Below are 24,910 nucleotides of genomic sequence, written 5' to 3'. Positions count from 1 at the left end.
ATCAAAAAAAACGTTATAGCTAACCTGAGTACCCAACACATATTTCTAATATTTTTTTAAGAACTGTCATTTATAACGGATTCACGAAAGTTTTAAGGTCTCTCATAGCAACAATTCCAACAAGTTATTTAAACATTTCATTTACCTGCGCGATTTATTAGTCGTTTTTGGCATCTAATTTAATTCAGAACTTTTGTTTTTCCTTCACATTCACATCACATTATTTTCATTCGTTTCCCGCTCTGCCACAAGATTTCTTTGGAGGCAGCTGAGGATTAAAAAACTACAGAATCAATCTCACTTTGTCGAGTCATCTGGGCTTCTCTTTTGATTCTCGTATAGTGAGAGAAACTTGGCAGTCGTTTTATTGATATTAGGTAGTCACTAAATTGGTGGATAAGTAGTGATACAGATACAGTGTTAATAACTTATCTTTTTTCAAGCTGTTTGGGAGTTAATCTCCCTAAAGGGTAATTGTGAAGCGAAACAGAAAGTAATAGATGGATGGTGAATACAATTCACATTACAATATAATTAAAATTATTCGTATGTCCCTTCAACGGCCTAAAAGTAATTAATATTCCTATGAATAATTGAAATGAAAAGGGGTAGCGTGTTTATATAGGTTTAAATTTTCTTTTTAGCAAAATATCTATTATTGATTTTTAGACGACAATACTCAAGGAGAAAGTAATTTCATTTCATACAAACATGTACGATTGATTAATTCAGTAAATGCTCTTTCTTGCATTTTCCAATTGTATTGAAATACAAGACTTGCGCTATAACGAGAAATATTTTTTATTTTGATGTATTTTCCATAATATAACGATAGTTTTGCAAATTCAACAATTTCTTAAATAACCTTGTTCGATATAAATATACAAATTTTTTAGCAAACTGCGAAACTTCATTATAAATTGCAAAATATAAACCAGTTGAATTTCGAAACATGATGGTTATATCAGCAACAATTAGTTCAGCAGAAAGCCTCCTCATATTCTAATTAAATGGCAGAACATCGTTTATATTTATGTCAATGCTAGTATTTAAACGTTTTGCAATATTTGAAATATTTAAAAAATTATAACTTCCGTCATACATACGAGAGTGGTTTGATAAGTTATTAATCTATCTAAGAAAAACGAAAATTTCAAAACGTTGCGTTTTATTTTTCAATATAGTCTCCAACTTCTTTAACCCGTCCAATAAATACATTTTCTCAAGGTATGCAAAACGGGTCTTTGTGGCGGCGATGACCTGTGAGGGATTTACCTGTGAGGGATTTTTTCAAATTTGGAAACAAAAAGAAGTCGCGCGGAGCCTGAACAATATGTCAGGCGACAGCGGAAGTGTGACTTCTTCAAATAAAGCTTTTTATGTTCAATTTGGCATCGAATTAGCTCAACAATTGTGCATATTACAGCCCTGTGACCTTTTTACCCCATTCTAAATAGTCGATGCAGATTACACTTTGTAAAATTCTAAAAAAAGGTGGCCGATAGCCTTTTTTGGAACGCATTCATTGGATGATGTCAACTTTCTCGACTTTTCTTCACTTTCTAGTGGATCCATGTTCCGTAAACTATCACGAAACTATGCAGAAACTCTTTCGGATTGGTCTTCTGAGTATCAAAAAACAACGTGCCTTTACGTTGGATTCCGTTGAAATAATTTTTGAAGATCTTCAGCGAAGGAAGTTACCATGCACAGCATTCAAACGCTTTTTGATTTCTTCGCGCGATTTTCCATCCAAATAAACAACCAACCCCTTCCTTTTCCATTTTTCTAAAAACCGACGACATGCTCGCTTCCACAAGCGCTCAAAACAAAACTACGAATCCAATGTGGTTTAAATTTCGACAGCAGTCGTGTTCGAGAATGTACTACATGATAGTAAATTGGTCTTGCGATTCTAATTCTATCGGACGGTTAGAATTTATCAGAGAGAATAATAAATTTTGTAAATGTTTATGGTCGATAGCTGGATAGGAGAATATCATAAATTGGACAATACATTGTTGATAACTTCAGGCCTCTTACACATAGGAATCGTCAGGATTTAGTTTGTATTCTTTATTTCCGTCTAAAACATTATTTAAAATAGATATCCATATCCAAAAAAGGTTGAAGTTTCTTATTAAAGGAAAAACTACTGGTGCCATTTCAACTTCCAATTTAAGGGGTTCCGTTCATTATGACTAACTAACTCCGCTAAACATGCTCGATTTTATATTAGAAACAACATTTCTAGAACTCTAGAAGGTGAAGAAACAAAAACAAATAAATAAAAAGACCTTTCCAGAAATTAGTTCTAAAAAAATAATATAAAAAACTGGCCGCTGTTTATAAACAATATGCATAAAAGGTACTGATAAACATCAAAGGATTCGGCGTATTCGCCAAATTTTAGAATTCCATTATAACCGGCTTCACGGCCTACGTCGTGGACTTGTTCTTAACAGTATTATATTAAAAGTTAAAAGTAGTGAGATTAAGAATTGTATAAAATAAACTTTTAAGACATTTAAGTAACGAAATGCTCTATGCTTAAAAACATGTTTCTAAATTGTAGGCCAAGGGACAATTCGAATTTTGCTTAATATTACTCCTTGCATCATTCGAACCCATCCACTTTGTAAATAAACTTTATCTGAGGATTAACTCCATGCGAGCATTTTATTATTGGGTTCTCATTAAATAAATAGGGGTAGATGTTATATATCAGATCAGATAAGCATTTTGACAGAATTAATAAACTAATTTCGGAAAAATGTTCTTTTGTTTATGTAAAATGCCATTAAAAGTGAGCCGTATTATTAACGATTACTTAGAAAATTCTTATCAAAATAGTAATATAAAAAAAAGGTTCAATTCTTTGAGCAAATAGCATTGGATTATGCACTTTATTAATCATAAATTTAATGGAAATAAGTATCAGACTTCTTAGTTATCAAATACAAGTCAACCAGGTGTTTTTTTTGTAACTATTTGAATACTTAATTATACGATTACTTTGATAAAATAATTAATTTCTTGCAATTTGAAATATTTTTATCATTTTTTACACAGTTAAGTGGGGGTGAATGTATAATAAAATTAAAATCCGTTACATTAAGTAGTAATATACCAACCGCCCAACTTTGTTATATCAATCATTTTAATGTATCCAGAGCGTGACATAAACAATCTAGGTTAAGTCAAATATGGAAACTCTCAACAAATCAAGATTAATAAAACCGCAAATGAATAAATTTGATTAGCCATATTTCTGAATACAAAAAACAAATTATTGTATTTTATAACAGGAATTAAATCATGCGTACAAGTTTCCACTTGTTCAAGAAATATGTTCATTTAAAAAAAACAACATTCTATAATGAAGCAATTGGCATGACCTCTATAATAGGGCCTTAAAGGTTCAATGAATAACTATATTATCTACGATATAGATCAGCAAAACTTGTTTGATTTAACGTGATTTCAAATTTTGTATCTCAAGTAATCATCAGAGAGATTGAAACTGACCGGTGGGCTCAATTAAGAAATGATGTCAAAAAAGTAGTACATAAACCAGACAATATGTACTAGAACTGTTTCTTTCAGGTAACTTTTTCGATCTGATTATCTGTAAACTGAAAGGTGTATAACCAGGTGTTATCGTTGTATACATATGTAACAGTCAATAAATATTCAAAATGTGCCATCGTTCATATTTTCGTAATAAGTACTTTTTAGTGAAATTAAAAATTTTTGTTTCATGTTTTGCTATCCATTAATGAGGTTGTTAATTTGATTTAGAAGTTCTATAACATTCTGTTACATATAAAAATCAATGGATTCGCGCGTATTGTTAAATATTTCACTAATTTTTTCATTGTATTATGTATTGCTATCAAAAGCAAGAAAGTATACGAGATTTCGAATATAGGTTGATTGGAAGTAAGTGAAAATTTGGTTAGATATTTGCATTTAAACAGACAAACTAACAGAGTAAGTTAAAGAAAGTGTGGTAATGAGAGTATAATAAGCGTTATAGGCAAACTTGAATGCTTATCATTCTAGACACAATGATTATATTGAAGCGGCAAATAATAGGTAAATAAAAATTTAAAAAAAACCTATGAAAAGCTTCAGGAATTTACCTATAGGTCTAAAAGAGTTTGCAGACAACATGTAGAAATGGTGAACAAAATATTTTAAAACAAAATGTACATATATCGGCAATAGAAATTAGATTCATCAGAGTCCAAAATTATTAACTATATAGATGTTATGATGAGTTGCAATGTTCGCAAATAGGTGTATTGGACCTAAACAACTTTACTATGTTTAGTACATCGATTTGTTGATGTTCTTCTTTGGAAATATTTGAACAATGCTTATTCTCTTTTACAATATATTCTGAAGTAAGTAAGTAGATAGGTTATTACTTACTATTCAACAAAGTTTCAGTAAGTACTACGATATATAAATTAGAGGATGGTCCCAGAAGTACCTGACCCAACAAAGAAAACACAAGATATTGGAAAAAAATATATTTATTATCCAATGTAATCTCCTTTTGGCTCCATGCACTATTCCCAGCGATGATAAATAAGTTCTATACCCTTTTTATTATAAGATTCGTCAAGCTGCTCAAAATAGCCATTAATTGCCATCTTCATAGTTGGAAAATCATTAATCACCGTACCATTTTTTCTGTCTGGGATGGGTTAAATTTGGCGAATCAGGTGCATGAAGTAGCAATTCAAACTTTAAGTCAATAATTTTCGCCATTGCAATAACAGATGTGTGAGCTGGTGGATTGTTCTTATGAAACTGAAACACCAAATGCGGCTTGATCTCTTTACTCAAACGTTGCAATATCGTCGCCGTTGATGATTTTTTCTTCAATGAATTATCCATCCCATGACCTTGCCTGCAGATGGAACAGTCTTTGTCTTCTTTGAAGCCGATTCTCCTTTTACAGTCCATTGTTTTGATTGCTCTTTTGTTGTGAGTGTAGATTGATGGTTCCCCGTTTCATCCACGGTTATGAAACGGCTCAAAAATTAATTCGACTTTATTTCTGTGAAACATTGCCAAACACTTGATGGAAATATTTTCGCAACGCTGCTTTTGTTTCATTATGAGCAAACACAGTTCCCATCTTGCACACAGCTTTCGTACTTTTCGAAATGCCTACTATGTCTGCTAGCATACACACTTTCAGTTAACGGCTTGTGGATTTTCTTCGACATTTCTGGAGTCGTCACCTCATTTGGTCGACCACGGCGATGCTGGTATTAGCAGGTCGTACGGTCTCGTTTACACCTTGCTACTTAATTTTCCATGTATACAAATTCACTAAGAACGTTCACTATTGATGGCTACCAGACAAATACCAAACATAACATTATTCTTTAAAAATACTCCAGTAATGTTACGTACAATATTCCTGTTTCGACAAATTTTTAACGATAGTTTCATTCTTAAATTAAATTAGAAAAAAATGGAAATCAATCTTCAAATGAATCAAGAGTTAAAATGTTTCTCCTGATTTTGATCATAAGATTTTTAACGAGCAATGCATGTACGAGATTTAATCATATTTTTTTTAATGGTGCTTATGGTTTCGACTCTTTTCTTGCATTGTAGGCCTACGACCCACTATCACTAGAACTGTTAGATTTGGATTAATCTGATCACTAACTAGCTATTTAATATAATTTCAATTTGTTATATATTTTCTTCAACTAAAGTGATGAAATATATTGAATTATAAATTGAATGTTTGCTTCATTTCGTAATACAATATAGAAAAAATATTTGTAATATACTAGTTTAAAAAAGAATGTTTTTATTATTATTTTGTCATATGAAAGAATAATGAATGAATCGGAATAAATCAACGAATGTGGTGGGTGGTAGGTGGTAAAAAAGCAACATGTTTATAATTTGAAGAGTAAAAAAATAATTGTTAGGATTTTTTACAAAGTTTATCAATTTAAAACTTGGTAATTGGTTATTATATGTAATGTATTCATTATTCATATACGATTTATTTTTTATTCGTCGAATATTTTAATGAATACGAAAAAACTACTTTTACTAAGACAACTCGTCGTAAAAGGTTCTCATTGAAAAAAAATACTCTTTCTATTGTGATATATCTAATTGATAAAATATTGGTGGCAATATATCTATAAACAAGTGTTGAGAAAGTGAAAATAATTTAAAAACAAACGTTGTGAATTTAAAAAGGAAGTCTCGGAAATAACTGTATTGTTATGTACATAATATGTGTGTGTACCGAAATTATTCCGTTAGACTGTCCTCAATAACGAAGACAAGGACAACCTAACCAACATAATGAGAGAAACCGGTAACCATATCTTATATGCAGGATCGCACTAACACTTGATAGACGTGCTTGTTTTGAAACAATACAATATTTGAACAGACGAAGTTGGCACAGTTATAAAGAGGTAACCCGCTGTATCTCTACACTATTGAGCGTACAACATGGGGAAAATTTTGTATTACAAAGCTGCAGGGAAGAAACCGCTGGAAATTATTTCAAAGTTCACTACTTAACCTTTAGAAACCATAATTTATAATAATGCAAAACCATCAATGTATAGTAATGTTATCATAAAATTTACATATTGTTAATTTTTTAATCACTTTACATGAGTTTGTTCTATTCTATCTTGGATACCTGGACTTGAAATTTTTTTATTTGTACAACATAATGCACGTAATGCTTAATCAAACTCTCGGTTTTTCCTATTCACGCCGTCACGTCTTTTGAGAGTGTGAACGGGATAGTACTCTGAAAAACCGAGTAATTATGTGAACTTCTATTGGTTTTTTTTGACATGTTGATATCGCCAATTTTGCCAAGATCATTATAGAAACTTCTTATAGCCAAAAATCCTTTTATGAGCAACAACTGCTGATATATTTATAAAAATATATAGGAGAAGAAAAGTTGACCTACTTCAAAAACATACAATGATTAGGACTGAAATATACAGGTTTGTTCTATCGTGAAAAACAAGCTGAACGATGTTTTTCTAAGCAGAATTAAGTTCATCATCTGAACAAAAATTGTAAATAATCTTTGAATATTTGAAAACTAGTTGAAATTTCAGCGACCGTAGATAATTCCATTCTAAAAACAGTATTCACTATTATCACTACACCAAAACTCACAATTACACTGTCTGACGCCCGATTCGATAACCATATGTCGTCTTCGGAGATCGAAGGTAAATTAAAAGTTATAAAATTAACCAACCTATATATAATTACGTTGTCAGTGCGGATCATGCAAATATAAATAACTTTATAGTTCATTAGATATTAAAAAATTATTAGAATTAAATGTAAAAATTTCTTGCTAAAATAGGTGTTTCCGCTGGAATCATTTCTCTATAGGGGGTTGATTGTCCAAAAAAGTGAATAAGTTTAGTATACTTATATATGTAGGTCAATTTAGTAAGTTTTGATTCACCCTCGGTCTCTGAAGACGATACCTTGGTTATCGAAACGAGTGTCAAACAGTATATAACTGTCGATGTAGTAGTAGCAGTGAATAGTGTTTTCAGTTTAAAAACATCTGTTTTTATATTTTTCGGAACATCAATATTTAATATTCAAATACTGATAGAATTAACAACATAACGGATTATCCTGAGGGATGTATAATTTTTGATGTTGTGTTTCTACTAAACCATTCAACTGACGGTTATGACTACCAATTAACTTATTTGCGAATAACACGAATTATTTGAAGGTTTATTTGGTTATTAATTTGAAGGTGAAATTTTTCCTAAAAAATCTCACCTTGACCTTCACATTGGTAGAGTTTTGATAAACGTGTTCTGTACGATATCCATAGGAAAACCAAGAAAATGAGAAAATTGTATCGATAATGATTTAAGGAACTCACGTTCCGAACGTGACCCAGCATCACGTTTTTCACAATGAGATGATATACATACACAGAAATTTCATATTTAAGTTATAGAATTTGTTAATATGAAATTCTTGACATATAATTTCAAATCGATCTAACGATAAACCATATACAAAACTAACAGAAGCAACAAAATTGTTTCCAGTAGCTTTGACAATGTTGAAATAATATAAACTAGCTTTTACCCGCGGCTTCGCTCGCATCGAATCCTTTAAATAAGTATCAGAAATCATTATAATAGAAAAGAACGAACTCTGTAACTATTTTAGATCTTTGAATGTAGAAAAATTGCCAAAAACCTACAAAAATCCATAACTCCACATTGAATGTCCGCGCCTAGCTCCTCTCCAACTCAACCGATTTAAGTGTTCAAAAACTCAAAAGAAAGAAGGTGTTTCAGCAAGTGTTCTTAAACCAAAACGAAGTCTCTACCTTCAATAGAACCTGAGATATTGAGGATAGAACGTGTATATGTGAAAAGCTCCCATAAGTAATGTACAGGGGGAAATCGCATTTGAGTATAACTTGAGAATGGTAAAAATTAGATGAAATCCGGTTGATGGCTGATCTGTGCATCAATACCTTTCATTGAAAAGAAAACATTAAGCAAATCGGTTGGGTAGAACGCCTGAACGGACTCGGAATGGAAATCATCAATTTTTTTAATATATAAGATAAGTCGCGAATCTCTGAATATTTGGCCTCTTAATAACACTACTTCTGTCAACACTCGTCTGCCATTTAACTCCTGTCAATATTTCAATAATCTGTACTTGAGAAGCATTGAGAGTAGACTACCTTCTGTCTTTAGGCGACAAAGAGAAAACCAAAGCTGAGTTTTATAAATAGTATGGAAAAACTTTTCATTACCAAATTGAAAGATAAAAAAGTTGTTCACCGATTTTTATTATGGTTATACTAGTAACATTAAAACTCTCAAATAGGTGTCCAGTTGAGGTCTCTGTTCACGGAACAATTGAAAAAATTCACGATTTGGTGTGTCCGTTCGAAAACTTGATGTACGTAATATTGTGAAAGTCATAGGCGTTTCACATGGCTCAGTGGTTTCATTTATTTTTTGTAAGATGGTGCCGCGTTTACGCACAATTTAGCATAAATACAATTGCATAACAACAAACGAAATAATGTTTAGCGTTATTCAACGGCAATAAAGACTAGCTTTTGCGCCATCTTGTTACCGTAGATGTATCCACGCAGCAATCCAAACACCAACCAGTCAAAACAGTGGCGGCAAAGTCCTTCAAAAGGATGAAGCAATAAATAGCGAATATTTTTATTTTTTGTTAGAGACCAAAAAAATTTGGAGAATAAATTGATAAACATGTTTCATTCAAAAAGTCAGTCACGCTCATTTCGATCCGTCCTTGCAGTTTGCCATTTTAATATTGGAAATACTAAAATGGAATTCAGTTTTAGTCGATAATTGTTTCTGTTACCCTTACCTTACCTTACCCTTTCTAATGTAATTAACAAGAAAAGTTTCTCTTAAACGAATGTACAAGAAAATATTTACTCAAGAAAGGGGTTATAATACGTACTATAGAGAAAACAGTAATATATTATTTGCGGATCCGACATGATGAAAATTGAAAAGGGGGAGTAATCTATTTGATTGTCGTATATTCTTTCATGATAAACGTTCGGATCTTTCCTTTAACTATATGCTCTTTCAATATATGATAACTTTAGAATACGACAACATAATAAAAAAGTTTTGGCTACTTACTCTTATCTTCCTACGCTAAAACAAAGTGAATAAAACTAATGTATTGATAGTCAGGATTACCTAAATTTTGAGGTTATTTTATCATGAAAACAGAGTTTTTGAAACTATATAAGATATATTTACTTTGGATGTGCATCTAAGGCAGATTTGAATCATGTTTATCAAAATTTCACTATTCAAACCAATATTATATAGAATTTAATTTCAATACTCATACAAATTTTACATGTTTTCGAAAAGTTTCGCCCACCAATTAAACTAAAGGAGAAGTTATTTTCGATTAGCGCTGTATATTAAGTAGCACATACTTTTATTTTTGAATTGAAATGTTTTACTCGGAATAAACAACATCCTTGTTTAAATTGGCTCGCTTGTTCCGTTATGGGTTACAGTTACAAGAACATGCTTCGTTCATGATTTTAATAATATTGTACAAGTACACAGTTTTAAAATTGTCACTTTTTGCTATTTTTATTCCCACGAATTGAACTTTAACGCTTAATATATCAGTACCTACAATGTTTACATATTTCCCACGCGAAACAATGGGGATTGGATTATTCTAAAGGTCATAATCTTATCGAAATATCTGGTCAATTGTACCAATACGTAAGAAGATCTATATGTTGAGAATACTTTTGTTTTAGGCTGTAGATTGGTGGTCTGTTGGTGTATTAACCTACGAACTTCTAACTGGAGCATCCCCATTTACAGTAGAAGGAGAAAAAAATACTCAACAAGAAATTTCCAAAAGAATTTTGAAGTCTGTGCCTCCAATTCCAGATTGTAAGTATTAGATACGATCTTAAAATATTTCAGATTAGTTGAGCACTTATAATTTTAAAAATACAATTTAAAAATTAACTAGAATATTGCTTTAAAATAATTATCTTTGGCTTTCTACTCAATATTATTATAGAAGAAGAAGGGCTCAGCTTTTCCATTCAAATAGAAAGTATCCTCACAGCTTTTTTTTGCTAAGTTACTATTAAAATTAAAGTGACGTAATCTCTCCAGTGTATTATCAACTTTTGTAAAAAATACGAAAATAATAAATCTCTAAGAAAGTCGATAGCAGGTTCTATAATCAAAATTAATTATAACCCCTTAGTGCAATATTGTTATCAATGCCTAGACATAATTTTATACAATTTCTAAATTTAGCAGAGTATTTCCTAATTCTCGTTGAATATTTATACATCATAAACATCAGTCGATTTTATCACCCTATCTGTTAAATGATGATGTTTTTATGATATGTTTAATGGTATTCCTAAGGTTGTTAACAAGTGGTTCTGTTTTAAAAATGTGATAATTACATGTCTGAACTATTTCGGTTTTCTCGCGATACATTGTCCTTTAATCTAATTTATTATTCTATAGTATATATTAGATTCTTGGTGCCCTTTGAATATTTATTCCATTTCATTTCATCGCCCTTTTTATTTCTGATTTCAATAAAAATATTGTTAACGACGCGGCTGAAGGCGCTCGGAAAGCGTTAATGCAAATTGTCCTCATTAGTTGGGATCAAATCTACTCTTCTTCATCTACGTTCAAAGTTAGATTATCCATAAAATTTTTGTTCACAGATTTAGGAGCAGAAGTAGCCGATTTTATTACTAAATTACTAGTAAAGGATCCGAGAAAACGTTTAGGAGGTGGTGAAGAAGACGCCAAAGAACTGAAACGGCATCCGTTTTTCAAAAACTTAGACTGGGACAAGTTAGCTAAAAAGGAAATTCCAGCTCCATTCAAACCTGTGATAAGGTAAAATTATTCTTTTCACTTGTTATATTCCAATTTACTGAAACCTCATTTATTTCTACGCAGTGACAAAAAAATCTTAGTTATATAATTTAACCGAAAAGGCATATAGATTAACGGTAGAAAGTATGCCTATCTTCCACAAGTTTGACGTAGGCAAAAATAATTTTTATAATTTATTATTTTGTATGGAAACTTTAATAAAATCTGTTCAAAGATTCTAATAAATATAATGATAAAGTATGTCTTGTTTGGAGAATAATGTAACTAAACCCAAGATGGTGAAAGCATAGTGAAGATAATAATTTTTTGGGGCCCCATCAATACGTTAATATAACAATTTTTGCGTGGAACCAGAATCCAACTTTTGAGTAAATTTTCCCTGTTATACGTTTTCGTAGTGGGAATGTGGCAAAATTAAACACCAAAGTGCACTAATTCTAATATATTTTTGGGCTTAATGGCTTGATAAGGTTTGATTAAGGTTTATTATAAGATTATCAAGCGTCAATTTGAATTTTGATTTTTGAAATCGATTAATTTGATGTTTAAAAAAAAAAAAGAAATTACCAAATTTGAAACGCTGCTAATTATTGTAAGTAAATTTTATTATTGTTATACTTTTATACATATTTTTATATTTTACTTGATCATAATTTCAGTCCCACACGAAATAAATTAGAATTAGTACAGTTTGGTATTTACTTTTGACACTAGCCCACTATGAAAACGCTGCTAATCTAGCTGGCAAAGACTTCGTTCTAATTCATAAATTTTTGTTTATGGATCTATACTGTAATCTACAGTTCTAAAATTTCGTTTAGTCAGAAAAAACTGAGTCATTTAATTGATGCTATTTTTGTTATTTCCAAAACAATGGATTCAAAACAATTTCTTGTGTTAAGTTATCATCTCTTCTCAATAAAAAATACTGTACAACACAGCAATGGCTTCAAAAGTGTTATCTGGACTCTGCTCCATCTAAAAGAACCATTTATTATTGGTTTACTGAATTTAAACGTGGCCGTACAGACACCGATGATAGTAAATGTTCTGGTCGTCCAATTGCGGTGATTACTCCCGAAAACATTAAAAAACTTCACAAATTGATTATATCTAATCGTAAACTGTAATTGAGTGAGATAGCTGAGGCCGTAAAGATATCAGAAGCTGTATAGTCCAGATCTGGCCCCCAGTGTCTACCAGCTAATCGCTGATCTCAAAAAAATGCTCGCCGATAAAAAATTCAGCACCAATGTAGAAGCAATTGTGTGTGATTACATTGATGAATAAAATCGATTTTTTAGTTAGTCACACGACTTATTGAGTGATGGGTTAGTTCCAAGATTCAGTGAAAGTTATCTTCTCAGTTTTGGAACTTCATTTTTTAAAATCTGATAAAACTTTCCCCCATATTGTTTTGTTGGTTTTTTACTTTGCTGACGTATTTATTGATTTTGCAGGAACGAATTAGACGTCTCCAATTTTAGTGAAGAATTCACGCAATTACCTCCAACTGATTCGCCCGCTGTAGTTCCACCAAATTTCGATAAGATTTTCAAAGGATATTCCTATGTAGCTCCATCTGTACTTTTTAGTAAGAATGTTATATCAGACGATCTGAATAAACCTAACAAACAACACGAGAATATTAAAGATTTTAGATTGAAGGACAGTCCATTTTTCAATACTTACGATATTGATTTTAAAGAAGAAATTTTGGGAGATGGAACGTTCTCTATTTGCAGGAGGTGTATTCATAAAACAACTGGTAAAGAGTATGCCGTGAAGATAGTTAGTAGAGCTAGGGATTGTACACAAGAAATAAATTTATTGAGAGCTTGTCAAGGCAACCCAAACATTGTATCTCTATTTGATGTCAAACAGGATGAAAGTCATACTTATCTTGTTATGGAGTACTTAAAAGGAGGCGAGTTATTCGATAGGATAAGAAAAAAGTCTAAATTTACGGAGAGCGAAGCTTCTCTAATAATGAGAAAGTTAGTATCGGCTGTGAGCTTCATGCATTCTTGTGGAGTTGTCCATAGAGATCTTAAACCAGAAAATTTGGTATTTACCACAGATGATGATGATGCCGAAATAAAGATTATAGATTTTGGATTCGCTAGATTGAAGCAGGAACAGGAGTCTTTACATACACCTTGTTTTACATTACAGTACGCAGCTCCGGAAGTACTTAAAGGAGATGTAAATGGCTATGATGAAAATTGTGATTTATGGAGCTTAGGAGTTATTCTATATACTATGCTTTGTGGTAAGTATCCGATTTTTGTCGTATATTAACAAATAGATATAGATTTTTGTTTTCTGTCATTCACAGAAAGTCTCATCAACAAATTTATTTTTTGATAAAATTGAATATCTTGTAAACACTTTCAATTCATCTAATAAATAATTTTTGTACAGGGAAAGCACCATTTCATGCCAAATCGAGAGATGAAAAAGTATCATCAATAATGACTAGAATAAAGGAGGGCGATTTTAATTTTGATTCTCCAAATTGGCAGGGTGTGAGTAAAGAAGCTAAAGTAGTAGTTGAAGGCCTTCTAACTGTAGAACCATCACAAAGACTGAGAATGATAGATCTCCAACACAACACTTGGATTCAAGGCAGCCAAAATTTCTCTCAAACGCCTTTAATGACACCAGACGTACTCGGATCGACAGCTGAAAGGTTTGTTGAATTTTTAACAATTTGTATTTATAGCCTTTATAAGTAACACAATCAAACTATATAAAATTCACCTATTTCAGTCCACTTTAATTTAAATTAAAATTAAAAATGGTCTCGCATGAATGTTTGGTTTCCGAAGAAGTAAAAACCAATAACTGGCGTGATATATAAACACAAAAACAAGATACTCCTGATGTTGAAATATAAAATTCATTTTTATTTTGGTTGGTCACTCAACATAAATTAATTTGATTTAACATTTATCTGAACTACTGAGCTATCTATTTTGATAATATATCAATTAAAATAAAAAAGAATTGTCCTTTGAATGTTGAATTGGGTTTTATCTTTATAAACATTTTCAATAATCAATTCAAATAAAAAAGTATTGCTCCTTGAATGATTATATCTATCCTAATAATGTTTTGTAGTAATTTTTGTGACAGTTTCCTATAAAAAGTATTTGCTAACCTTCAATTTGTAACATTTCGGGAACATGGGATTATACTGGACAAGGTGCTATAGCAAAAAAATTGACAATTGACGTGATTATGAATCCTTCTCCTTTTCAGTTATCAAATTGTTCCTAAAATGATTTAATCGAATTTTGTTTACAATAACACAATAATGATAAGATAAAAGTAGAATGATTTCCCACCATTCTCTTTAAATATTTAATATTTCTGAATTTTTAAAAGATCTTTTAAATTTTTTAACAGTAGCTTCACATAAAATTCAATGCAACACTAGAACCAAAATGCTTTCTTCATAAACATACAAGGACAAATCTCAAGTGATTTATCATCATCTTGTTGCAATTCTAGATAGAAATTCAGTTATTTTTTATTCAACAACTAACCATATTCTAGCCAGATCAGCGGATCAATTCGGTCACAATTAAAAAACTTTTTCATTTTCTGTGGTAAATCTTTTAGTCTTGTTGATTCGCGTTTTTTGTTATTTATAGTTATTTGGAAGCTTTTTTACTTGCCGTCCTCTATTTTTGTTAGGGATGAATAAATTGAACTTTAAAAAATTAGTAAAGGGAAGGAATAGTTTGTTTATTGGCAGCCATGATGCAATAACAAGATTCATATCATATGCAGTATTTCGACCTTGCAAGGTTAACTTGCTCCATGCCAAGCTACATTTAAGGCTGAATAATCAGTTTTCATAGTCGGAATTCATATATTTTAAGTTACTATTTGTTCAAGTCATTTCACAGTTATTTTCATAATTATTTTTGTATATGTAACGTTTTTCTTTTGAATTTGTTCTTTACTAGGGTTCTAAATGTTTAACAAAATCAACATAATTGATGCCAAGGATCTAATGTTGAATATAAAGTGAATTGTTTGATAGTGATTTTATTTTTTTTTCTAGGACGCTCCAAACCACATTTAACGCTTTTCATCAAGCAGAGCGTGAAGGTTTCCGGCTACAGGATGTCCTCAATGCTAAATTAGCTCAAAGAAGAAGATTGAAGAAGAGCTCATCAGATAACAACAGCTCTAATTCATCATTTACTAGTGAGAGCTCACTCAAAAGCGGACCTGTGACACCAGCGCGCTCTAATCTCTCACTTGAACTTATAAAGACTGAAGAAATTAGTGAACAAGCACCACCGGAACCAAATAGTGTTCCCAATATAGTAAATTCAACTAGTTCTGAATCGAGAATTTCGGATGCTATTCGTGAATCAACCACCTCTAGCGGAATTGTAATGTCCGATAAAAACTCCGTTGATAGTAAGACGGAAAAGAAGAAAAGAGAGAAAAAAGTGTATATTCAATCCAGGCAGAGTGAGCGAATAAGAAGAATTCGATTGGAAATTGACGGAGAACCACCTATGGAATTTATTTGTTTACCAAACAGGACTAGAAAGAGGAAGATCGTAGATGTGGATGATGCCGAACATCCAGATACCCCTCAATCGAAAATTAGAAAGAAAGTTACTACTACAAACAAAAAGAAGAAACGGTAGACACTCGCTTTTCTTTTAATTTCTAGTTATTTTTAGTTGCAAGTCATTTGTAGTTGTTAAATTGAGGTGTAGATATATTCAACCCCCTCTCCCAAATTGTTGGTAAAGGTTATCCCAAAATGATTAAATTTAACTGTATTCTTTTTATAAGTCTTTCAAAATTTCTCTAATACTTTTTGAACAAGAATTATCAATTTGGGATGATCTATAATCTATACTCAGTATTTTGAGCTTAATGTAAGTTTACACTCAAAAAAATTGGGGAACATACGGAAAATGGAGGTTGGTTACCAAAATAAAACAAAAAAAAATGTGATAAAAATGGTTAAATATAAATTACAAATTTTTGTCAAATACATTTTTTTGGTTTTAATGTTGAAGAAGTAGGAACGAAAATGTTGCGATCAAGTGAAAAATAGGTTCTGATGATAATTTGTGTAAGGCTGTGATGATGTATTTTCTTTGCAGTTGTATCATTATTTGTGATTTTTTTCCAAAAAAGAATATTAATAAATAGTTTTAATTCTCGAATAATAAAGGTATAATGATTATTCACATTTTCAGATTCTGGTTTTTCAACTTACACTTAAAAAATAAATATTTTAATACCAAAGACTTATCTGTTTAATCTAATTGTTAACCATTATTCTATTTCTTTGGTTTTTGATGGACTCTTTATTTTATAAGATACGAAAAAAGCTAAATTGGTGCTGCTATTAAATAAATGACAATTTCTTTGTATCCACTTATATCTTTTAAAAATGTTTCAAATTGATTTTATTTTCGAAAAATATATTAAATTTCCTGTCTTATGTTTAAGTTTTTTTGCAAGCAATTTTTTATTCCTCTTAGTCATCCTTCAACAATTAAATAAGAAGAAACTATTCATCTATTGTCTGAGAACATATTTGTTGCTTGGAATAGCATAAAGCAACTCTATTTTTGATGAAATTACATGAATAACAAATATATTTGCCAATATTTTTAAACTAAAGTAAAATAAAAATCCGATTTAACCTATTTTTTTTACAAATATTTGAATGAACTGCTAAGAAAATCTGTGAACCTTGTATAATACATTTTTTGCAACATTTGGTGTAAAAAAATTCATTTTCATTTCATCAAACAAACTTGTTAAGTGCACTTCTTTATTAGAATGAATGTTATTAGTTTTTTATTCGGGGTGCATCAAAAGTGAGAAAAGCAAATTAAATGAAGGTATTTCAGAAATAGGGAGTCTTTTGTTATTAATTTACCTTCTATTTTTCATTGGTTGTGTGGAAAATATTTATAGAATAAAGGGAGGCTGTTGAATAAAATTATCACTTATATTTAGCTGGAATATTTCATTCCCACCTATGACAATCGCCAAGTATTACTCTAATTCAAAAATATTAAAATCAAAATTTCACCTGTTTAAAATTAAAATTTCAATCTCCGTTTCTGGGCATAATTTAAACATAACATAATAAAAGTTCTGGATAATGATTAGTATATATTATTATCATACAAGTTGAAGAATATTGTATTGACATAATCACTTTTTATTTATTACTGTCCTTCTTTTTTATGTACCAATTATTTTTCTATTTATCGACGTTTGCTAAATTTTTTCAGAATTTAATTATTCCATTTGATGACAAGAATTTTTTCTTAAAACTTTGGAATCAATTCAAATTATTGTAATGAATATTGATAGAAAATAAAAATAAAAACTTTCTGGCTTCTTGATGCAACCTGTATAAGGAAAGAGATACCAAAAACTTGTATATATTATTATTAAAAATATAAATGCATATAATAAATAATAGAGAATTTTTGTAAATTGTTTATTTGTCGTTTAATTATAACTGTATGAAAATTTTTGTACAGATTAATTAAAAAACCGTGGCGAACGTATTAATGTTAAAGAATTATAACTTGTTACTTTTTTAATGTTTGGGAAGGTTGCAATATCGCAAAAAATCCTAAAAAATGTATTAGAAAATAAGGTGACTCACTAATATTTCGAATTGTTACAAGAAGGATGAATTAATATCTTAGAGGAAGGTTCAATTTGAATTTTGATCACTAAATGTGATTGAGGTATACACTTGATAATCTTCATACAAACAGTTCAAATATATTGAATATTAAGTGCATTCAGTAATTATTCGAGTGAGGAATTTAGTTATTATAATTATTATTATTATTATTATTATTATTATTATTATTATTATTATTTCTATTATTATCATCAGATAGTGAAACTAGGATCACAGGTTAAACATCGATTGAAAAAGTTTCGAAAAATAATTATATACGAGTAGTATTGGAAAATATTTTACCGAACATAGAAATATCAATGTAAAATTTTTAACCAACTTAATTCAATCAACTATCATTAGAATGTATTATATATAATAAACTTAGCTGTTCCACTGGATCCCCCCTTCAGTTTTTTGGGTACCCTAATTTTATCACAATTATTTATTATCAAAACAAGATCGGGGAAGCATAAAAGACCACAAAAAAGAGAAAAATAGTAAATTTGACGATTATTTCAACCAATTTAGGATTTAGGAAGATATTAAACAAAATTTTAAAGCAATAAGAAGTCGACCCAATTCACATCTACTCTATTACACTCTGGTAAATTTTAGTGGAATCCAATTATAATTTATAGTAACTTATATTGAAACTTGCAGTGGTTAAACATTTATATTGATATTCCTATGTTCCCTATATTTTTTCAGTACTCTACTCGATATACTAAATTCACGCTTGTTAGGGTGGTGGTTGTGTGCGAGATATCTATTATTTTTGTAACAACATGTATATATATATATATATATATATATATATATATATATATATATATACTCATATTTGATATACTATATTTTCAGTGCGTTCTGTTATACAGGATGTTTAGTTAGCGTGACTAAAGATACATACTAAAATCAAAATCGAATACAACACATAAAAACTTTAAAACTAACATTGGCTATTTAAGACCTTTGCACTTAGTTTCACTTTTACTTAAGCTTATGTGTATTGAAACTGGTATAATTTTATTTTAAAATATGTGCAACCTACTCATTGTTAAAATAGTTATTAATTTTTTTATTTATTATTTAAAATATTTATTCTTCATTATTACCTGATACTATTTCTTCGAAAAGTATTGAATTACTTCTATTTATTATCATTTCTTTTCAAATTTCTAGTTTGTTAATTATATTTGTCCACTAAATATGTTTAGAATTACAATGCTCTTATTACTCTTAAGCTGCGAGTTGATTACATCAAATGAACTAGAAAACTAGGTTATTACTCTATTACTACATTGTATTTGAAGGTATATATCATCTTTAAAATTAGAATGTTTATTTGACTACTCTCATTGAGTGTAAAATATGAACGCAGTTTAAAGTAAAACACTTATAGTCAACTCATTCTTATAGGTATTTTTCAATTCAATTTTCAAATATTCATATTTGTTCCAACTATATGAGTGAGTATAGATTTCACTCGCGTATTTTAGTATCAACTTCAACTTTTTTGATACTAAATCAGGGCCGGATTAAGATTTATAAGGCCCGGGGCTAAAATATTGAAGGGGCCGCCTTAAGGAATTCGAAAACCCGGAAAAATTCACAAAATAATATCAATACGTTAGATTTGTGGTATCAACACATCAAAAAATACAGAATGATTTCCAAATGATGGGGCCCTTTTTGAACTGGGGCCCAAGCCTCTAGCTTAATCCGGCCCTGTACAAAATTATTTCAACTTTTTCTCAAACTATGAGTTTCTATGGGGTGCTAGGGAATGTTGGCAGATAGAAATTACATTGGAAGATGTCAACATCATTTGTTTTGCCTAAACTTTACTCGAAGAAAGTTCACTTAGAACAAATTATTTTTGTAACTATGATATACATGATGGTCTATAATTATATCCATTCACTCCATGACTAATGACATGAAATTAGACTATGATTTCAATACATTCTTCGAATGCTGACACTACGTGTACCAAACATATAATTTTTTTACATTTATAGCACTAGTATTTGGTCTTACTGCTTTTCTTACTCGAACAACAATAACATCGGCCGATAACAGAATCTGGTGGAGCCTCATTTGCGGTTACAGAAATTTGGTAAATTTTCCCCATTCAATCTTTATGATTTTTGGAATGTAACATCCGTTGCTGAAGAGAGATGTTTGGGGAGGAAGGTACTGGAAGCTGTCGGGCTACAGCGTGACACAATCGTAAATTTTCGGAAAAATTGTAAACTGTTGGTCTCTGAGACAACATGTTAGCTCCAGAAGGTTAAAATTAAATGATCATATACATTATCTCCAAATTATCAATACTAAAGATTCACCAATTTCCACAAGAGAGTAGCAATTTAAATTTTGTCTTTGCCACTGTTTCAATATACAAGAGAGCTATTACTTAACCAATTATTTTCCAACTGATCAGCATTATATTTAAAATTGAGATCCCTCTTCACCTTTCAGGTAAGCTGCTTTAATGTAGTTAACAAAAATGGATATAATTGGAAGTATTTCTTGGTGTCCTCTTATTTAGCCATTAATTTGTGGTTTGAATTTTTTTCCATTGTAGGTAACTTTATTTTAAGATTGGGTGATGTGTATTTTTTGTCTTTAACTTTGTGATACCAATACAATATAAAATCGATATCTTCTAATTTTCGAATACTTCTCCATATATATCAATTCAGATTCAATTTTTTCATATTTTTGTAGAACTTTCTGATACCACCAATTATATTTTTTCACTTTGAATAGGAACTGAATCCAAACTCTCTAAACTGCTTCGAAAAATGTTCTCTAAACTGTTTGGGAAAATCTTCAGTGTTTTTCTGGCTGCCTAGTGACATGTGTATTTTCACTAACCACTTTTTAGTTAGCGTCATTATGAAACTCTAAATTATACTAATTAACATTAACTCCAGATTTTAATTTCTTCCTATCTCTTGATAGTTTTTTTGCATCTATGGAGCTTTGGCGTTTTTAAATAATACTGCCATATGTCTATATTCTTGTCATTTTCATTGTTTAGCTCTCAATTATTGTATTTCATTCTAAATATTTAATTTATTACACTACTAACCATATTTTTTACTTTGAATCACAAATTAATGAAATCACTTTATAAATTTAGATCACTACTCTTGAAATATTCATAATTTTATTCAATTTTTTTAGCAAATATAAAACACAAGTATTTCATAAAATTTGGAAGTAGTTCAATGCTTTAAATTTTAATACTTTCAATCACAATAGTGATGGTACATATTTGATATTTTGTTTTAACAGATCTTTTATATAAAATTAAAAAAGGCTTTCAAAAACTTGTCATGAACATTTGAAAAAAATGAGTGAAATGTTTTATCATAAAAACAGAAATACATTTATAGTCCTATAAATGTTTTTTTTGATATCATCCTAAAACTTTATTCTGTCACAGTTGTCAGTAGTAAATAGAAAATTATTTATCTGGTTTTATTTCAGTTAATATATTTATACAGAATAATTATACTATTGGCATATTTAACTTTTTTATAAATACATAAATAAATTATAAAAAAATATGAAATCTATAATTGTTCTCTATATTATGGAATTTTTTCTATTATGCCAATGAGTCAATGATTCTCAATCTTTGCTAGTTTTTGTTCGCACTCAGGTACAATGTATCAAAAGTACACGTTGTTTAAGGGCAAGAGGAAATTTGTCACGTTGATGTTTTGTAATAATGGAAAAATAAGTTTTTCATTCGAATATTGCTGGAATTTGATTTTCTGAATAAAATATTCTGATAGAAGTCAATCAACTTGAGTGGATCAACTATTTTCAACTGTTCAGTAATTGAAATATAATGTTGTAAAGTTAGAAAGTCGGGAGGTTGCTTATAATCTAGTTCTTCTTTCACTTACAATACTTATATATAGTAAAACAAAGTTTAGTAGAAAATCCCCCACAATCATAGTTAAAGCTAGTTTTGCAAACTACTGCTGCAATTTTGTTTTTTAATTATAAACAAGTTTTATATAATTTATAAATTTAATATTTACTTTTGGAAGGTTTCTTAAAAATTTAAAATGAGTATATGTCAATTAGGTTCCAAAACTCAGAAGTTACCAACAGGCTCTAAAAATGAAGATAAGAAGAAATAAGCAGTAAAATAAGTTGTAATTTTTGTCTTCTTATAGAAACAATCTGAAAAAAACTGATTGATTTTGGAAAAAATCTGCAGTGATAACTTTCTTTTGTTACCCTAACAACACTTATAAAAAATTATCATGTTTTTAGTATTTAATTTTATATTATTTACCAATATTGTTCATTTATATACGATATTTTTTCTGTAAATGATATGTATATATATATATATATATATATCAAAATGTATTGAGAAATTTGATCAGAGACCAAGTGGACGACAGTGCCTTTTTATTCTAACCTCCCACCGAGGAGGAATTCAAGCTTGTTTAGGGCAAGATACATATGATTGTAATATGCCTTAATTATGTTAGTATTAAATATTTAATTATTTACTGATAGCTTTTTAATTATTTCCTTAAATCCACTATTCCACTAATCTATTCAAACTAATTTTCTAGAAGAAATTTGCTGATACTCCATTTTCAATATTAACACAGATGAATGTGCTAAATTAACACTTCTACCTTCAATCATATTAAATTATTCAGTATCGTGTATCCATGTTTCGTTTAAAGTTTAGTTATGATTTTGGCGTTTCCTTTATTTTCTCTTTTTAATTCTTATGTTCAATTTACATAAACATGATTGAAGGAAATATTTTCGATTTGAGTAAATATGCATCTATGAGTGCACCAGTAAGTGAACTACACTTAAACAGGTTTATTTGAAAGTGACGTTTACTGGAAAATATTTAATGAACAAATTATTTCGATGAAATGAAACTCAATTAAATAATAAATAAAAACAAGTTACAAATTTTTGAGTGGTAGTCATGTGCCTGGTTTTCAACTCAACTTATAATAACTACAAAACTGCTCTAGCTTTGTAAGTGTATGAAATCTAAATATTTCCAAACAAATTTTTTTCGATACTATATGCAATCGAATCACGAGGAGCCGTGGAGTGAGCCGCCCATTACATAGAGCTGGGCATATACTCCTATCCCACTTTTTTCCTCTGATTTCTAACTGATTATGTACCATTTCAAGATATTCTTTTCCGGTCTAGTTTAAGCGGGAAAACCTCCTTGGCGGGAATTACATTTAATCCTTGACTACTAAACTATAGAGTGGGTTGTAAGGAACTGGCCCTTTGTCCCTATTTAAGCTACTCTTACAATTTCAATTCTTTCAAATGCATCCAACAATTTATCAGTGGGTACATTTTTTAACAATTTTACGTTATTAATATTTATGTCATGTCATGGCTTAATAACGTTCAAATTCCACAATCCACTCGTACTAAATACCTAAGAATACACCTTGATTCAAAACTTGGAAACAACATATTTTAAAAAAGCAAAAACAAATTGACCTAAGAATAAAAAATCTACACTGGTAAATTGGTAGAAAATCGAAACTATCTTTGGAAAACAAAATACTCATATACAAAGCTGTCATAAAACCTAGATGGACTTATGGAAAAATAGCTGATGCTTCATGGTACGTGTCAAACCAGGCTCTCCATGAAGACCTAAGAAACCCCTTCGTACAGGACGTAATTGCAGAACACAGCACAAAACACCATAAAAGGATAGAATCATACAGTAACCCCTTACTCCATCCCTTCGTAGAACTTCTAGCTAATAGAAGACTCAAAAGAACTGGCCATCTGGTCTAATAAATGAATAAAGAGGTCTTATGACTGGAAGAGACCTTATCACGTCAAGACGAGCCCATAGGCCCCTGATCCAATCTACTAGCTTATAGAACTGTTATGATTTTAATTGCTAATAACTGTTAAATAAAATGTTATGTGTTATTAATAGTTTGAGTAAGATTATGGCAACTTTTGGAAGGATATCAATTTGATTGAATACAGAGCATAGTCCATTATACTTGCCGATAATCTAACAAACAACCGTGTAAATATTAAAATTTTTCGGTTCGTATATACAGTATGCAAAAAAAGATTTTTATCTGACTAGTGTTTATGTTTTGATTTACATAACTGCTGAAGCAAATTTATTGCACCACGTTGTTGTATTAAAATATAGTTCTCATTGTAGATAACCAAGCATGACACAATATTTCTTATCTAATGGAATAAATTATTTCCTTTTAGTTAGATAAGTTACATCATCAAAAAAAAATTCTATATTGAGGAACAATATTTTTTTTCTGTTCGCCAAATACATATTTGTTGAAGTGGCTGGCATAATAGGGAAAAATTGTAGTCAATGTCATTAGTGGCAGGTGCTCATTGTAATTAGGCATTTTTAAAATTTAACTTATTACCGAACAGGAAAGATTCTTATGATGAGTAGTTACGTTGATCGTTGAATAATTTATCATTAGATTGCTTATTCATTTAATGATACGCATCCTAATCACAATCAAATTACCAAAACAGTAGTTTTGAAGATATTTTTTTGAAGAAGTGGATACAACTGACTATTTCCTTTGAAAAATTTAAGCCATCCAAAAAGCTGTAATATTTTATGTTTAGGATTAATAAACATCATTTGGTTTTAATTTTATATTTTAAGAAAAGGAACAATTATTGTTTA

At 30.0% G+C, this 24,910-nt stretch overlaps 1 protein-coding gene across 2 annotated transcripts in view; it reads left to right on the top strand.

Moving 5' to 3' along the window:
* Window positions 1–22,699, top strand: part of LOC130441269 (ribosomal protein S6 kinase alpha-5-like) — a 193,218-nt gene extending 170,519 nt beyond the window's left edge. For both annotated transcript variants that reach the window (XM_056774865.1, XM_056774864.1), the window contains exons 6-10: window positions 10,361–10,499; window positions 11,306–11,483; window positions 12,944–13,755; window positions 13,908–14,175; window positions 15,559–22,699. In XM_056774865.1, coding sequence (XP_056630843.1) covers window positions 10,361–10,499; window positions 11,306–11,483; window positions 12,944–13,755; window positions 13,908–14,175; window positions 15,559–16,159 — 1,998 coding nt within the window. In that variant the 3' untranslated portion in view covers window positions 16,160–22,699. The remainder of the gene's footprint in view (window positions 1–10,360; window positions 10,500–11,305; window positions 11,484–12,943; window positions 13,756–13,907; window positions 14,176–15,558) is intronic.
* The last annotated feature ends 2,211 nt before the right edge of the window (window positions 22,700–24,910 follow it).

The sequence above is a fragment of the Diorhabda sublineata genome, chromosome 3 (genome assembly GCF_026230105.1).
Source record: "Diorhabda sublineata isolate icDioSubl1.1 chromosome 3, icDioSubl1.1, whole genome shotgun sequence".
Lineage (NCBI taxonomy): Eukaryota > Metazoa > Arthropoda > Insecta > Coleoptera > Chrysomelidae > Diorhabda > Diorhabda sublineata.
This window is presented reverse-complemented; position numbering and strand designations above follow the sequence as displayed.